The 18,967-nt window shown below is 35.8% G+C and overlaps 2 protein-coding genes across 7 annotated transcripts in view; one reads left to right on the forward strand and one right to left on the reverse strand.

Annotated features, from left to right (window-relative positions):
• The window catches only part of LOC106173249 (disco-interacting protein 2 homolog C), a 36,793-nt gene extending 21,822 nt beyond the window's left edge, over window positions 1-14,971 (reverse strand). Inside the window, exons 1-4 of one of the 6 annotated variants that reach the window (XM_013554304.2) lie at window positions 14,344-14,971; window positions 7,596-7,676; window positions 6,586-6,678; window positions 4,257-4,382 (exon numbers count right to left, since the gene is read on the reverse strand). In XM_013554304.2, coding sequence (XP_013409758.1) covers window positions 4,257-4,382; window positions 6,586-6,678; window positions 7,596-7,676; window positions 14,344-14,521 — 478 coding nt within the window. In that variant the 5' untranslated portion in view covers window positions 14,522-14,971. Of the gene's footprint in view, window positions 1-1,053; window positions 1,742-4,256; window positions 4,383-6,585; window positions 6,679-7,595; window positions 7,677-8,132; window positions 8,152-9,319; window positions 9,483-10,602; window positions 10,863-13,389; window positions 13,562-14,343 lie in introns of those variants that run through there. The other 5 variants (XM_013554305.3, XM_013554306.2, XM_013554307.2 and 2 more) reach the window with 5 other exon arrangements.
• On the forward strand, window positions 13,604-18,892 carry LOC106173251 (protein CNPPD1). Its single transcript, XM_013554311.3, has 8 exons — window positions 13,604-13,757; window positions 15,975-16,071; window positions 16,278-16,359; window positions 16,669-16,789; window positions 16,996-17,124; window positions 17,375-17,436; window positions 17,653-17,770; window positions 18,020-18,892. Exons 1-8 carry the CDS (start codon window positions 13,692-13,694, stop codon window positions 18,641-18,643), a joined length of 1,299 nt encoding a protein of 432 aa, XP_013409765.1. The 5' UTR covers window positions 13,604-13,691; the 3' UTR covers window positions 18,644-18,892.
• The last annotated feature ends 75 nt before the right edge of the window (window positions 18,893-18,967 follow it).

Raw genomic sequence — 18,967 nt, forward strand, 5'->3', positions numbered from 1 at the left:
TATCTCTTTTTCATTTTGATGAAAAATTCTCTTTACTGGTATGTTTACCACAAATATATATTGTGTCCTAACGATAAAAATTTAAGCTATACAGGGACAAAATTTTGGCTTACAGCTATGACCACTTTCCTATCAAGCTCAAAATAAATTAGGAAAAATTTTAGGGGAACAAATGTCTTCTTTGTAGATCAAAAGAGTTTCTCACATCATCCTGTTCTATAATCTGCAGAATTGCTAGTTGTCGATTTTAATCTCATCAATTCATAATAAATGTTTTTTCAGGAAAGAGTAATTATGTCTTTTGAGAAAATAGGTTAACTATTCTACAAGAGCCCCCCTTCCTATCCCTTCTTATTATCTTACCTTGTGTCATTACAGAGACACACACCTTCAACACCTGGCCAAGGTTATTAAATACAAATATGATCTTTAAACCTCACTCAACATTATAACACTAATCACTTCCTATACCAATAAAGACATGTTGGTCTACTTGGGCACCAGCTCCTTAGCCCATATGGCCTAATATCCTGGCCTAAGTGTGTAATCCTATCCCACTTAAGCATGCCACCCAAACAGGTGCAAGAACATTTCTGCTGTTACAGTGTTCAGGTAGAACTTCAACAAGCAGGAGAAACCCCAAATACACATTAACTATCAGGGGTTCCTGTCTAGCCTCCAGTGCCTTCATAATATAATTAAAGAAGTAGGCCAGAGTTATAAAACTCTTTGTTTACCGTGACATTTATCCTTCATAGAAGGCTTGTTGTGTCTAGGTGAAGTTATTCTAATGTTTACCTTTAGACTGTTTGTTTAGTAGTTATTACCAATCATGCAGACAGCATTGCAGTCAAACTGGTTTCCCTTACTTTAAGGAAAGATATGTCATTGCAGACATGCAGATATATTAAGATATAACAGTCTGAGTTAAAGTCTTGCATGTGAAGGTGTGTCACTTAGACCCTGTTTCACTGATTAACTGTACAGCATGCCTTATGCTATATTCACCCTGGAAATCAGATATAGCACCTGGTCGCAATCACATATACTTACATTCATAGAGAATGAGTGACCGCAAAGAGGAATCCATGACTGTTGCAATGTTCCGAGCAGATACATACAATAAATGTCAGGAACTCTCCCACAAGACCACGCAAGTTCATCTTAAAGTCAGTTTCCTCATTTTCCCAGACAAGTTGAACCAGTGATGCCATACACTACATATGCGGTATGCTGGTAAGATTTGCAGGCATATTAAAAATGACCTTCAGTCTTCCCAGCATCAATTTTCAGCCTAGCTGGAAGCAAGGCACCAAAAAGTAACAGTTTCCTCTGAGCAATGGCTTATATCAGCTTACACCAGCTCACATATATCTTTATCCCAAATTGACACCCTTTACAATAGAACTTGAAAACAAAACACAGACGTCTGTGCATGCGTGAGCGACTAACGAAATCCATCCATCCTTCCCTGCAGATTGTTTAGCTCCTTCTCCTTGCTGCTAATTAATAAGATGACAAGGATGCACATGTTAACATCAGTTAGGGGCATTGACAGCTCACTGGAAGATTTGTGAAGAAGAAGGGATCCTGCCTTCAGTGCCAGAGAGGGAGGAATTCACAGAAAACACCCACCTACTGGGTTCTTTTGAGATGTGGTGGTAAAAAAAACGAGATAATATGTTGATTACTGACTCGGGTTAAAAATATAGAAAGGCACAAGAAGGAGGGTATCTCACAGGGTTCTGGAAAATTTTTACCTGGCAATCAAAACTACAATTTTTCCTCTTTCTTTAAACATAACAAAAATTTTAATAACCCATCAGTGAGAGGTTTTTAAGCCTACTGAAGTAGGTACATGTAGTGCTCATCTGATAAACAAGAATAACATTCTGGTTTCTCTGATTCAAGTATGAAGAAAAATATGCGTAACATTCTATAAACCCAAAGTTTAGTCTAATAATAAAAAGTGAATTAGAGGTTACTCTGGGTTAACAGATCTCTATCTCTCAAAACAACAAGCTTTGGCTGAATAAATCCCTGTGGAAATAAATCACATAACACCCCACAGCTCATCCCAACAATCATAACAAAAATTAACTGAAATGTCAACTTCCAATATTTTGCTACAAAGAGGTCCCGATCTTCAACCTTCAGAGCTTCAACTTCCAGTGTAAAATCACTGAAAAGAATTATGTATCAAAAACATAGCCCAACCATACCAACAACAGTGTCAGTGTTACCGTCCATTTTTGACATTCTCTCCTATTATCCCTGGTGCAGGTATAGTGACAACTAATATAGACAGAGTTCATATGTGTTACAGATATAAGTGACCTAGCTCCATAAATTTAAGTCAGCCCCTCCTATGATAAAAACAGAAACCACAAAATCTTCTTTTTTTTTGTTTTTTGTTTAGGAATGTTTTTACAAAAGACCTCAAACTGAATAGAGATCTAAGTTAAAATAGTTTTAGGTGTGGGATCCTCTGTTACTGATGATATACTGCTTTTTCCATAAGTCTGGCTCAATCAGATATTTCTCCAACTCACTTTACAAGTCCTGTGAAAATGAACTGGCTCATAAAAAAAGACAAAAAATAATAATAAAATAAAAATTAACTTTTACTAACACTAATCAAAATGTCTCAAAAGAGAAAGCAATTTTTGAAAATAGCATTATTCTGAGACCATGTTTATGAGGAAAAAAAATCCAATAAAACAAGCCTACAAAAAAGGACCTAAAAACCAGAATTAGGTACCTCCTAAGAACAGCAACCATGTATTTGCCTGAGGGTCTTCGCCAACCTACCGACTTTGGTTTATATTGGGAACACAGCACAGCACAGCACACAGCAATTATGCCCCACACAATATAATGAAACACATAAATACATTTTCATTGGGCTTAATGAACTCATTTGGCAACAACATTCATGCCAAGGAATCCGAGGAAAGAGATTAACCTAATAACCTGCAACAAATTACAAATATTTATAAACCTGGATAACATAAACTGTGGTCTTAGTGCTAAAACTGTATCAAGCAAACATCTCCATTAACATCAGACAAAAGAAAAAAAAACATTCAAAATACTAGAGACAACTTGAAATTCAAACTGTTGCCATCAATCCATAATTATATCCCCACAGCCTTTTTTTCTACAACTGGATTTCCCTTCTAGCATGAAGTCTCTCATCCGAATAACAAAGATAAGAGGGCAACCAACCTAATATGCATCACTACAGTGCATTTATCAAATGCTATTTTGTCTGTGGTACATATATTTTTACAATGATTCTATATCCCCTGGCTAGTGAATATCATTACTACAGGTCTTTAAGCATTCTTGTAACAATATTCAGTTTAAACTAACTTTTCAACTCAGAGATATAATTTTAATCAAAATTTGGCTCAGGATCTCCTACAAAGCACAAGACTCAGCCATCCTTAATCATGACAATGCAATTCCATGCTGTCATGTGTGTCTATGACTAACCCATCTTCAAACCTTGTATCCTTGGCAAGCTGCCACTACTTACACTTCCCTGTGCTCATAATGCAAATAACACTTTTTTTTCAGTCACATTCACATCCAGGCTATCTTAAACCAGATATCCTCTAACTAACATCACTTATGCTCATATTATATAATAAATATGATTGAAATTAATAATTTTAATTTTTAATCAATGATAGGGCATCTATTGGACCACATCAAGTCAACGTTAATAAGTCTCAAATGGAATGACTGTCCAAGCAGGTTGTCTGGGTATGATTACATTATTATAGGTAGCCAATCTAATCCTTCTGTCCCAACCACAGCCACCATAACCCCAAAGGTCTTATGTCTAGTTATGATTAGGTCACTACAGGTAGCCAATCTAATCCTGTTGTCCTACCACATACTACTCTCTTCCTAATCCAGCCAAATCTTGAATGATTTTATGCCAAGTTGTAAGACTTTAGACTATCTTTTATGATTCTCATAGAAGCAAATCACAAACTGTTAGATTGACTTCTTTTGGCAAGCTGATCATAATTATATGGTCTGCTGAAATTTCTGATGTTCCCTGAAAGGCTGCTTCGAATTGACTGAAAACAACTGTAGTTCAGATGTGAACATAGCCCAGCTCACCCATTTAATTTGTAGAAGTCTATCCAAATATATGCAGTCCATCTTCATACATTTGGACAATCACATTACCCTGGTTGGCATATAAAACTAAGAAATAATTCCCCAGTGACATTCTTTACCTGTTCCCCTTCGCTGTTCTCTTCTGTTCGGACTGTATGCTGACACTCTCTTGGAAGGCAGAGGCATAACAGGTACTCGGGGTCCATGGAGAGCCAGAGCCTGCATTACTGCTTCTGTGCGGATTTCTATAAAAAAGACAATGCAAAAATTAAACTATGTGATGAAATCCCATAAAAACAACAGACTTCAACCATGAACTGTAATACCAGTATTTCAGCATATTAGTGAATATTTTCCACTTCTTGCATTTGGATCACACACCAAGTGCAAATGTCTATTCCTAGAACTGATAAAAGAGTAAAATCAAAACCTACATCTTTGATATTTGGATGCAGATCAATGAGTTGCTTGAGATCACCACAATCACTAGGAAAAAACATCATAAAACAGAATATTTCATCCTTCATCATTGCATTTCTGAATGCCAAATGTGACATAAATTCCCTGAAGGGAATGTATAATAGGGTGGATGTGTATTAGTTGTACCCTTAAAATTGGAAATCAATTTTCTCGGTGAAATCTCCATGTCTCTGTCCATGACGTAAGGAGAAGACTAAACACCTAAAGCATGCTTACATGCAGCTGCCTAGGGAGGATGCAGTGTTCTATGCACCTGATCACAGGAACTTACTGATGTCAGCGCAAAAGCATGCATTAAAACTGACCTCTCCCTGCCCTAATGTTCAATTTGAGGTTTATCTAATGACATATTTTTTACTCTTATTCATTCAATGTTAAACACTTATGGATGTGCTTAACATCTGCTGTTCAGTCGTTACCTATATATTCATATTACAGAGGAAAAGGGACAAAAAATATTTATACAGCATATTGTGTAGAGTTCACACTGTCTAGACTCTGCACAGTTGTATATTAAATTCAAGAATGCATGCTTGACTTCATAATTTCATAGCCAACCACTAAGCCTCCCTTACATTGGTAATTCCATGTTGATTTTTTATTGTGACATTTACAAAACTTAAGTACCAAAGGAGATCGATTCACATGCACTAGTGCATAAAACATTTATATTTTACCCTAATGAAAGCAGCATGAAATTCTTTTGTTCTGGTAAGATATTATTAGGTCACTTAGATGCCAACCACTGCAGTAAAAGGGGGGTGTGTTGAGGTCATTCTATTTGATATAATTCACATGTCTGCGATAGGCTATAACTGGTACTATATACTATTGAGCACGCAATAACAATATAACTTCTACCCTGCAAGTGTGACATTGCAAGTTCTTATACATATGGATCAAAAGCCATTTCACCAACATATATACAGGCAAGTGCTCTCATCAATACAATGTATCCTATGTTAACTATACAAGTGCTCTCATCAATACAATGTATTCTATGTTCACTATTAAGAAAGTTGAAAGCCTTTGGCTAAACAGTGTTGGAAAACAGAATCTTGTGTTAACATTGAAAACACTGCATGCACTACAAAACTACAAGACACTTTCGACTGAACTGTCTACCCACAATCAATATTTTCACAAGTCCGACACAAAACCTCTCATTTTCTACTGATATTGTGCAGTGAAATGCCCATGCACTGTGCACAACAAACCAAAAAATGTATGATGTTGTTTAAGTTATAGATAGGAGAAACATGATGCCTTTCCCTCTCAAGTGCCATGAAATCATGCATCTGGCCTTGTCTTAACCCCTGGAAACTATTGCTGGAAATTGTTTTTCAGGTTTGACCTTGTACATATATATGTATCTGCTGGTATCTATGAACCCAGACTTCCTAAACATTATCAGAAGAGAGAAAGGAATGCCCATGCTCTCCATAGGATATTACTGACCATACAGGTAACTAAGGTAGTTTGATGAAGGATAAATATTCTATTACACGTTCAGACTTTTGAATTATACTCTGTACCTCTTGTAAATTGAAAGACTTTATTTGGTCAAATTACAATTTCAATCATCTATACTGCTTATTAATGGCAGCAAGTTAACGTACTTGAGCCTGTTCAGTCAAGAAAGAAACTAGAATGATATGCACGAATTTCAAGAAATGTCACCAATTTTCCGTTTTTACTTTTTCTCCTTCTCTTAAAAAAGAAACTAAAGCAGGAACAAGTAAAAAAGAACACCACTTGTTTATATAAAAAATAACAATTCACTAAGAGACTTTAGACTTTGAATTAGACTAACTTACAGCAGCAGATGGCAAGATTACATAGAGGTTTCACTAGCTCTAAGATAAATCAATCTGGTCATCTGCTGACTTTGGTTAGTTGTATAACTTTAGTTGTCTAAAGCTGCCCACATGTGATTCTGTCCTGTTATTCCAGTGTCCCCATACTCACCTGACTGGTACCTGTTATCCTCCCGCGTGGCTCGTCTGGATGCCTTGCGCTGGGCTGCTGTGGCCGGGCTGGGGTTCTGTGGACCCGATACAGCTGTAAACAAAAATGGGCATAGCTTAATTGGCGTCTTTTTTCACAGCAAATGATTGATTGATCTGAGCAGTGTAGTTGGTGCTATATGGGTTTACAATACATGCATGTACTCAATATTACAATAACACTGGTAAAATTCAGTCTTGCTAAAATACAAACTAATGCTAAGTTCTACTGGTAAAAATCAGGCTTGCTAGAATAGGAGTTTAAAAAGTAAATCAATCTATCAGGTTGAGGGAAACTTTCAGTCAGTATAATGCACACATATCTGGCCATATGTCACACATGCTTCCTGTTTGTACAGACAGCTGAAGTAGAAACCTATCCCCCTCCTATTAACCATACTCCATATACCACAATATCATACAATGACCAATCCGGAGAAAAATTGTGAATAGCGACAGATGTGCAACTACTTCAATTCTATTCATTCCTGATAAATTCTTATCATGGGGAAATATGGTCAAAATTAAATCTCAATCAAATATGGTTTTTGCCCTGAGCAACTTAATTGAAATATTAAATGTGGATAAGTAGGGTCTTGTATGACCTAACAGAGGGTACCTTTATTAGTTCTTCATAAATTTTTTTCTAAGTGAATGTCTACATCAGATTAGCATTCATGACGCTAACTTTTAATTGATAAAGTGCGATATAAAACAATGTTCTTTATACAGAAAAAAGCCTGCTTCTTCCAATAAATTTTTCTTGATGAAAATGATTGCAATACAGTGAAACGTAAAGCAATCAAATGTGTGTATGGCATGCAAGTCAATCTGTAATTAAGAACCAAATCATGTCTATGACATCTAGATTGTAATATTTTAAGGTAATGGGACATTTACCAAAATGAGGCACTTGTAACAATGAAAAAACATGATAATTAATGAACAACATGTCTATTTGGCCCATTCTACCTTTTGTTACAGCCCCGCTGGCCATATATGGTTGAAGTAGGCGAGCCCGTTTCTTCTCAAACCCCTTTTGTGTGATGTCTCCTGAAATAGAAAGAAAATCAATAGTGAAAAGAAAGTTCAAACTGTAAGCTGTTGAATAATGGAGAGATGCTGTTGTATATAAGCTAGGATTTATGAGGGTAAAAAGGACAACTTGTTCAAATATGACATAAATTTCTATTTCATAACATAACATCAGTCTAATTTGTAGATACATTCAGTATGTATACAGTAGAAACACTGTTACCTTAATGTATACAGAATTTTTTCCTCAACTGATTAAAACATATCATTTTACATAATTTAAATCCATACCATCACTTGTACGACAGACATCATACCAGTCATCAATAATATTATAATTATTATAATTATAATTAAATCTTCTCATTGATGATTTTAAATAATATTAATAATGAGTTATTTAAAGCCACCCTCCACAGTCATTTCAGAGCTGTATGCAATACAAAGGTTTAAACTCTAAATTCCAAAACATACCATCTAAAATTACCAATTATACACATTCTTAATCATGTATCATTTCAAGTATACCAGGAAATGCTCAATGCAGGCAAAATGAAACCATCCTTCTCTCACAATCAGGAGGTATTCTGTAAACAACAGTGTGCCACCATTTTGACTGAGTTAAAGCACCACCCTCATCAGCATACTTCACACCATCACCAACAGCTTTATTTCTATCAACACCTGTCTACCATTAACATTCTCACTGTTCAAGAACACTGTGGCTGAACCTCAATTTGGCCAAAAATGTCAGGTGAAGTGACACAGGTCTGTTTTTCTCCAATTTTACTGATCACCATTATCACTGCTATTTGCAATGGATGGCTAACAAGACTAACAGCAGACCATGACATAGAAAAGTCCATGTGAGAAGACACAAGACAAAGGAATAGACAGAAAGTCTGATCAAAATCTCCTAAGAGTAAAATGTTAATGACCACCTGCCATACTGCTAAACTGCTTATCTCAAGAACAACAGTAACATAGACATGGTTGAAATGCATGGGTGTTTGGACCACAGAAACCAAGTGGGTCTCATTGCCAAACCTAAACATTAGGCCAGAGAACTGCCTGAGGATCAACTTTTTTTTTAAAGAGAAGCTATACTTGGAATCTTTATTTTGACTGTTTTATCTCTAGGTTAAGGTCAAAATGTATTTTGATCCAGATTTTGGTGAAAGCAGTCTGGTTTTATGTGGGGCACATTCATCTATATCTGAGTTTTGAAAAATAATATTTTACCAGACAAATAAATGGCAATGTGATACAAAGTAATCTACAAGTAAATCCACACTTTCTGTATCTTATATTTTTCATGCTACTTATCATTACATCTATCAAATTAAGCAATATATAACTAACAATATTGAAAAGGGTTCCATAACTACTCTAGTCACTCAAACAGAAGCAAAAAAACCATAATATTATTTGGACTTCATATTTAATAAACATGGTTGCAACGGTTACATATCTTTAATCAAAGACATTCATGAAAACATAGGTGGCTGAGCAACATAAATCAGACATGAGACAGTCTTTTGATAAAATCTGGGTAAATATTCACTTAAGTTTCAGACATCAACACAAACATAAAGGATGCATTTTCCATTCCATCATTTTCTTTACCTTCATCTATCCTAAAATAAAACACAACAACTCACTTTTCTTTTACTTTGCAGGCTGACAAGGCCCAAAATAAGTCATGCTACAGTCTGGAATCTCTCAGTCTGTCCCCACCAAAACAAATAAGACTTGCCCTACATATTGTCCTGAATGGTACTTTATCCACGAGACAAAATGTAACATTACACTAATACAGACTACATGTCATCATATAGTGAAAGAACTGCAGGATATTGTATTCAATGGAAATTAAACCATTAAACATATAAAGCATACATCATTACACTTAATGTGACATTCAAGCTAACCATCCCCATAATGATCCACAATGAAGGATGGACATTGTTTCCTGCTAATAGAATATTTATCAAAGGAGTTCCATCTTCCATATAAGAGACAGGTTTAACGACAGGATACACTCTATACTTCTCAGTTCTTTAATGACATGTTGTAACATAGACTCTTCAGGTGATACCTTGTTAGAACAGATCCTTCTCCCAGCAAATTATGTACCTGCGACCAGCAAAAACTCAAAAATATATCATCCACTCATCATAATGATAACCTTTCAATTCAATCATCAAGCCAAACACCTCCATTTAAAACAAGTCAAACATTTGCTATAAATATTAAGAGGCACAGAAAGTCTGTAGCTTCAGGGCATGATCCCATTATATTAGAAATGTAGATCTTCATCTTTGGTATCCTCCTTCCTAAGTAACAGACAGAGGGTCTCTCATATGATGTTGAGTAACAGTGGTGTCTAGCATGGGTCTTCTAGCTTTGATGTGTGTGTGTAACAGACTGTAACCTGCTGTGTAATGGGTTACAGAGGTTCTTGGGTGCTACAGGTCTGGGAAAGGTGATGTCCTCAACAAAAACTAACACAAAATGTCAAAATTATGAGACATTAACCATTTCTACATGTATTTCAATTTGAACTTTGTGAATAAATATTTCAAGTACAATTTGCATGTTCTATATAGATTCACAAAACTGTGAGATAGGGTAAGTAGACTTTAAAGAAAATCAAATAAAATAACCTAATATAAACTAAATCCTATATTTTCAAAACTATCCTAAACAACATGACCATGTATCCCATCAAAGCTAACACTGGTGTTAAAAGCAGACAGTCTTGTTCTAAATGCACATCCTCTATAGTATCATGTAGGCCATCTTGGCAGTGAAGCGAGACAATCCCTAAAATACTTAAGATGAGTCTGACTTATATAACTAGTGGACTCATATACTACTTGGTTCTGAGATTATATAAGTATGGGACAGAAATTTACCTTTATAAGACAGTGATATAACTTACACACTAGATACAGAAGATAAAAATCCTTATTAGTCAAGTCAATACAAACTGTTGCTCTTCACAAAATGTTGTGCTTTCATGCCCTTGCCTCAAATACCAGCTAGCTTCCTGTTAGTGATTTTCTTTAATGACTCACTAGCTTTGCACATTTAATGGTTGCTCTTACTCATTTACCTGTTTGAAGCTTCAAACATATGCTTTAAGTATATAAAACATCCTGACATTTGAAGAGCAATAAATTTTACCACTAAATTCGATAAAATGTGTTGATTTTCATACTAATTCTTTCACATTCTGCATATATATGCACACAATATATTTTAAAAGAAAGACTGTTTTACACAAGGTGGACATGAGGATTGCCCAGGCACCAAAGCCATGCTAATGAAATCTCTCTGTCAACTGTAGTCCAGCACTTGTAAGTGTTAAAAAGAAAATAAGCAATTTAGGGAAAAAATGACAGAAGAAAATTGCTTTGCTTTTTCAACTCTTCAAATCAATGGTCATGAGATACATAGCTAAGCTACTATATAAATATAGTTCATGTTTGGGCACATTTTATGGCAAACTGACAGATCTGGCAATCTGAACCATCAAATCCCACGAAAGACAAATATCTGTGTTCCCTTGACAATGACGAAGAGAAACACTCAATGGGTAAAAGAGACTTTTTATCAATTGCATCACTTTTTTGTGTGGTTATATTATCTCCAGGACGAACTAAATCCTAAGAGAGAAAATGATTTTACTTGATTTTAACAGAAATGGAGCAATGATTGTGTCATATACCAGCTGCAGACAAGTCGACAGTTTTCATATCACGCCACAGACAGGGTATGCAGACATGTCAAGTCAGTCCCACCACGTGGCTTCAACTATTTCATGCAGCATTATCATCTGAAACAATAGCAGCGGGATCACATTTCTTCAGGACACTACTGTTCTGCACTCAAATAAGGGAATGCTATCACATTTTTATGCAAAAAAAAGGATGAATTCAACTTTCTAAGTAAGACATGGCCTTTTAATTTAAGAGTCTTAACATTACAATACTGACCTCTGTGATGATAAAGTAACAAATTTTTTCAATTAACTAAAAAAAATGATCTTTTTTTTAGAATTAAATATCTAAAACAAGAGATGTCTGTTAGCACCTGCAATGCTGTCAAACAGAGTCCATTCTGTAATTAGACACTTGCATGTCATTTTCAAAATCTGACAGCATACATATACTCCACATGTTCTTAATAAGAACAATTACCTACAGAGTCCTTCTGGATCCTTGTTAGCATGCAAGTAACATGTTGCACATTATTAATAGCGTCTATTAGTCTCATCCACCTTATGCAGACTAACAAGATATGCAAGAGTACTTAAGGAGTAAAATTTACCAAGGCTAATGATGCATCTCCACAGATGCAAATGCCCTATTGGTAGACATCAAGAGCCCATTGTTGACATGTACAAATATGGGAGGGAATTGCTATTATACAATCAGTTGTATAATTAACAAATTTTTTTAGTAACAGGGACATCTAGGAGTGTTTAAAGTTTTCTAGTCCATGCAGGCATTATGTCATCTATGTATATTCACTTTGAATGTGTGCATATGTATGTGTGAACATAAAAGAACATAAAAGAAAAGTGTTTGAAAAGTTTGATAGGTAAGGTATGGTATCAGGAAAAGGGAGGTATACGAGGAGATTAAGAATAAGAAGATTTACATGTTTGATCATGTGCATGGAGCTTATAATATGCATAAAGGTAAACGCAAAATTCCAATCAATATCTCCCTAACCAGTAGCACTATCAAACAAGAACAAAAAGTTGGACACTAATTATTGAAGACCCTTAAAAGAAAAGATGAATAACAGACAAATGCAAAAAAAATTGTCCCTTTATCCATTTTGAGTTTTTTATAAACTGCTCAGTGCTGTGCTCAGTATATATCAGTCTTTTGCAGGGATTTCACAACTTGCATTTCAACAAACTTAAAAGACTAAGAATATTATGGTCATATCCTTCTGTTGTGGCAACATAATAAGAAGTGGTATATTATGGTGCTTTTAAATTGAATATTTTTTACTTCTTACAGTATTAATGAGGGCTTATGTTCACAAGCAATAACAAAATTCAATCAAGGCCAAACCTTTTTCAAGTGTCATTAGCAAATGCATTACGACCAGACAACTACTAGTTCTATATCACCCATTAAAATGACTGGACACCCAAGTAACTATTGCCAACAAGGGTAATGCCTTCATGTATTCTGCACAAATGAGGAAAACTTTGGCAATTAAAACAGAAAATGTGTTGGATATGAGGATTAAGAACTATCTTGAAAAAATGTTTTAACTAATCCCCATGACAGAACTAACAAATGAATAACTTATCTTTGGTCTCTTAAAAGAAGCCAAATCCATACACTCAAATCAAAAACTTGCACATGGTTAAATTTGCAAGACTCAGAGAGAGAGAGAGAGAGAGAGAGAGAGAGAGAGAGAGAGAGAGAGAGAGAGAGAGAGAGAGAGAGAGAGAGAGAGAGAGAGTTTCTGTATTCTTTCCCCTGCAATAACATGAACAATGTCGGTACAGTTTACATCACGAAACAAGATGGCACAAAAAATTTTTTCCAACTGAGTCAACATGAGAGGATACAATTATTGCAGACAAGTAAATATTGCATGCTCTTCTATTTGTATAATGACAAGACTATTTATAAACAAGCTGAATCAAGTAGCAAAAGTTATTATGATAATAATTCCTGAGACTGGTTTTATCAACTACCTTCTGAAAGTTCGAGGTCCAGCTCGGCAAGTCTTGCTCGGACATCTAGGGGAAGTTTAGAGATATCGATGTTTAACTCAGCCATTGTATCCTCTTGTGTTTTCCTAACACAGATTTTTCTTTGCCGTGGTCTATGCCAATGTTTTTAAACCGATCTTCCTGCTGTCGCCATTTTGTGACTTATACCACACCTAAGTCTCGCGTAATCAGACGAGTGCGCGAGAGTTGTTCGAGGTTATGGCGACTGGGAGTTAGCTTCATCATCCACTTATTTAGTGAATAACATTCGAAGTAAATAAAAAATGACGTTCATACCCAAAATGATAAACTGTCTAGTTGACGAAGAAGATGAAGACATTTACTTTGAGGTAGGTCGATAACCAAAAATTATCTGCTTATGCTTGAGGATTTTCATTCATTCTTGAGAAACTAGCGCCATTTTCTGACGTGACAGTGGTGAAATCGAAGGAATCTGTCAGTAGGTGAAACACGTGGCAGCAATCGGGATGTTTCTTACTTGTCGGCTGTAAAATTTGTAATCAGATCCTCGACTAATAAAGTGTAGAACGATGGTTTATAATATCGCAGAGTCTGTTGATAATTTTTGCTAGGGAATAATTTCGCCACGCGTTTCCCCATTTTACTTATCATTAGACTTGTTGCATGTGATTTCTTATCAAAAATAGCAGGGCAACAGTATTAACAAAATTATTGACCACAGTACCTCATTTGATTTTCACGTTCAAACTTGGTATGTATTGATTATAACCAGTTAAAAGCTTGGTGAAAAAAGTAGAACAAATTTCAAAACATTTGGTAACTAAGCGAACACATTTGTGGGAATTCAGTTTCAAGTGCGTCAGATGGTTTTTGAGTAAGATTTTGTAATTCATGCACATATTTTTCTAATATATTTGGACTTAACATTGTTTCTACAATTAATAGAGTACATACCCTGTAGTGAATGTGTGTCCAAGTCAATCTCATAGCACACGGCTTCGTTTACAGTGGAAGTCTCATGGACTTGTTGATGCTTCACATAATGGTACCAACTCTCATTCATTATCTGTGAGTTCCACTGTCTGCTGGACTGTTGTTGAAATTCCATCCTTGAACAAGCATAATAAGACATGGTGACTGCTACAGATGTTGTGGCACTGATGTCTTGTAGTTTGGTTTGCGGGATCCTTTAGATGTGCTTCTCACCTTGCAGAATTCACAGTTTTTTCACATTTATCTTAGATTAAAAAACAACCAATCCCTGTCGTGTTATATTGTGGCATTGCATTGTTATATAAATTCATGCATACTTTTGAGTGTAGAGGCATTGGATATACATATCCAGTTGTAGTGCCTGGCTTAGTACACAAAGCACAAACAGAGAAGCTGCAGTTGGTAAATATTCTCTAGATCGTTGCCCAGGTTTTTGGTCAGTTCCTGTCCTTGTTAATTCTCTAGACCAACTGGCAAAAAGCCGTCTTTCTCCCTTTATTCATTCAGGCCTGAACTATGAGGCGAGATGTGATTAGGATGTAGATATAATCCCATACCCGGCGACTGTCAGAGGTGAAGGCATCCACAGTTTTCCCTTAGGCTAACTTTTTATAACTGACACATTCATGTATCACCTAGCAGGCAGGCACAGGCTGGTTAGGTGAGGGTCCATAAACCGGGTGCTCTCAGACATAACCCATGAAAGGAAAGTACAAACAAAATGCCATATGACTGGGTACTGGATAGAAAGTATTACTTTAAACACACCATGTGGCCAGCTCTTCCCCGTCTAAGATCAAAAGCATCGAAATATCAGAGGTAGGAATATGGCATCTTTACAAGAAGAAGGGTTGGACCTTTGAAGTAGAGATAAGGATTTATGTTCTTGATGCATTAGCTAGATTTGATAAGGCTTCATTACTGTGCCTGCAGGTAGTTTTGTATATGGTTATTTTAATTTGAGCTGACTTTAACAAGTTTTTTGTTGCACACATTTAAAAAGTGATGTACAGTGATATACAGTGTTCATTTAGTATAGATTAACCTAATGGGTTCAGTTTATATAACATCTAAGCATTTACAGACTGGCATGGCAGACTGCCAGACTCGGGGACATGACATTTTTTGGCAATGTGATCTTCCAACTTGCTCCCACCCAAAACAACATTAATGCCAAAAGCTCTAGACTTGAAATCCAGTTTCATACTCGTGGGATGAGATGCGGCTCAAGTATCTTTGAGATTTTTATTATGAATTACGTTGAGTCATAACTGAATTCCCATCAGAGATAATTTCCCAACAAATGTCGCCCTGAGTGATCAATCAGGCATTGTCAAAAAATTGGAAATGGATTCATAACCAAAATGTTTTGAAGATTGGCATTTATGATTTTAAAAGCCTAAAAATTAAATTGTGACTCATATGTTGTTGTTTTTTTTTTTTTTTTTTTTTTATGAAGCTTTGAAACATTGTTTTGTTTCATTTTTCCGAATTAGAATATGTTCAACATTTATCACAAAATAAACATTGCTAAAGTGATCTTGGAGTGTCTTTGGTGTTTTTATTTCTCACCAACACTTGTTTATTTTCAGGAGAATGAAGAACATGAAAAACTCACAGAAAGATTGAGAAAAACTCTTTATTTTGGAAAACTCCCTGGTACTGACAGACCTTCACTGCCTTTAACAGGTAAAGCAGCAACTAACGAAATCATGATATCTTTATATATTTAAGGTTGTACGATTGGGTGTGGTCTATTTTACTTTGGTACTTGATTAAAGAAGAGAATACAGAATATTTCACTTTCCATTGAATGTATTATGTTACAAGTTATGTGTGGGACAAAATTATTTCTTTGAGATATTTATTAATGCATGGAATGCTTTGGTATTCAGAAATTGCAGTCAATTTCTTCCAAGATGCTGCTCCACGAGGACTTGGCCGGATTGATATGGAGAGTGCAGCTGCTGTTTCAAGGTGAGTTTCAGAAAATGGCTTTGTTCCCTTTATATTTTTGTTATGATGCCTAGATTGTATGGTGGTGAGACAAATGTTTTGGAATTTCCACATATTCAGCGCTTCATTATAAACATTATATATATATTTTTTGCAAATTGATGCAAAAAATGTTAAGTCAAGAAAATGGTTGGTAGAAATTATTTTCTTTGTGCAGATACCCATCTTATATGTCATAATGGATTTGATCATACTTACATTGGTTTACATTAGATACATAAACATTGTATGCACTAAATCAAATAATTTTATGCTGCTTTGATATTTTAGGCATGCCTGTATGTCTCCCAGTGGCATGATGACAGGAATGTTATATGTTGAACGTCTCAAGCACAAGAACCCCCAGTATCTGCAGAAAATTTCTTCCTCCGACCTGTTTCTGATATCTGTGGTAAGACATTTTCAATCTCCTTTAAGTTCAGCTCTAAACATGGTTAACTAGATTTTTAAGATTCTTTTAAGAAAATAATATTACATGAGTATATTTGTGTGTGCAGGCATGCACCTCTGAATTTAATCTGGATACTAACTAAGATGCCAAATCCACCATGCCATACGCCTGTGCCATATAACATTTTAAAAGTATCAATATTTCAGTTGATGGCCTCCAAATTCATGTATGATGAAGGAGTGGATGATGAAGTTCTTAATGATGAATGGGCAGCTTCTGCCAACCTGGAACTGGAGGATCTTAATGAACTGGAAAGAGATTTCCTAGCAGCATTGGTAAGGTTTGAAATCAAATTGATAAAGTATGGGGTATTGCAAACCTGACCTGAGTATTGAAATAAAATTGTTTGGTCTGACATTTCGATCCAGTGAACAATGTTGGAACAATTTGTGCAATTTCCTATATACATGACACATTGCCTTAATGGTTTTTTCAAAACATTGTTTTGCTCACATTTTACAGTATATATACCAGTATTGCTTTGAAGGCTTTGCAGATATTTCTTTAGTATGTGCTTTGTTTTAGGACTGGCATTTGTTTGTGAAACCAGAGGAGTTTCAAGCAGTAGTGGCTTCATTAGAACAGAGGTATGTCTCACTCTATGCTAAATGAACATAAATTCATTGTGGCCACAGTGACATTGTGTTTAAATCCCATGATTAGTTTACTAAATTAGAGGACAAATTCCATAGAAGTGTTTGGAAAAAGAGTTTCAAGTCATTCAAGACCACCTTTAAGATGAAGACAGAGGTGATGTTGAATACATTTCTTTTCAGAAGTTTTATATTCCTTGTATCTTTCAGAATTGCCTTAAGCCAGGGTATAGATCGTGGCTGGTTTTCTTACACAGATCTTCTGGTACTTCTTGAAAACAAGAAATGGATGCAGAACATCAAGCAAGTTATTAATGAAGTGTCTAAGGTATGAGGATGATGATCAGTAATTTATTTAAAAATCCCCATTTGCCTTTATGAAGAGAGCTTGTGGCAAACAGGAGATCCTCTGTCTTTTGAAAGATTTATGCGCATTTATGTTAAGCTGAGCAGTTAACCAAACTAAAAGTTCTATTTGCATGGAGCTGTAAGATAAATGGGTGAGAGAGCTTGCTTCATGTAACTGACTTTCATAAAAAGTTGGTAGCCTATTAAAACTGTCCACATTGTTTTGCAGGTCATTGCAGTGTGCTCAATCGCTTATGTTCTGAGTGTTGCAACCGTGGCTGCTTCCACTGTCTTGGTGCTGCATTTGAGGACTACAACACCACCAATGAAACCAGCATTGCCCCAAAACCACACTGCCTTCCAGACACCAGCATCTCAGCTTTCTGGTCCCAGTCACAGTTTTCAACCAGAGGTTCCTCAAGTGAAGTTCACACACGTGTCCACCTTGGTTGAAATACTGATCAGATTCTTTGGTGCAGCCTACAGTCAGTTGCACTCTCAGAGAGCACAGTCTTTGATAAATGATTCTAAAATCCCAGGTGGAGCTAATTTTGGTGTTTGGGTTAGGGAACAAGTGACCGGTGACAACACGGAACATGGACTTTTGAAAAATGGTAACTGCAAGTGTAGGTGTCAGTCCCACAAACAATGGAAGAAACATTATGTTGGAAGATCACAAGGATCTGACTGCTATCAGAGTCAGTTAATTGAAGCACTACCGTCCTCTCCAAGTTTGTTGACTTCTTCATCAGAAATGTGCTGTTGTGGCTCATTGGCCTTTCTTGCAATACCGAAGACAGATGCTATTTTTGGACACACAACAAGTACACAACCAGTTTTAGTGTTTGGTTGAGAACAATCATGCTCAATTAAATTTAGGTTTCCTAATGGATGCTGGAAGAAACTGCAACCTAAAGTGTTTGGTTTTTAAACTTTATTTTTTAAAATCAGTGACTACTGTGTCAACCAGTTAAAGATCAAAAAAGTAATTATTTTGAAATTGTAGATCAAAAGCTGTACTTTTTTAGATGAAGTTTGGATTTTCATACAAGCCATGATCATTCTAAATTTGCTGGTCAAATAAATGTTGAATTTCAGCATTTTTGCAGCTATTCTTGTTTTCATTTACTTTAAAAGGTGGGTGTGTGTATCTTGAGAACTGATACCTCTTGACCCC

Source organism: Lingula anatina, chromosome 2 (assembly GCF_051362555.1).
Source record: "Lingula anatina isolate TDL-2025a chromosome 2, LinAna3.0, whole genome shotgun sequence".
NCBI lineage: Eukaryota > Metazoa > Brachiopoda > Lingulata > Lingulida > Lingulidae > Lingula > Lingula anatina.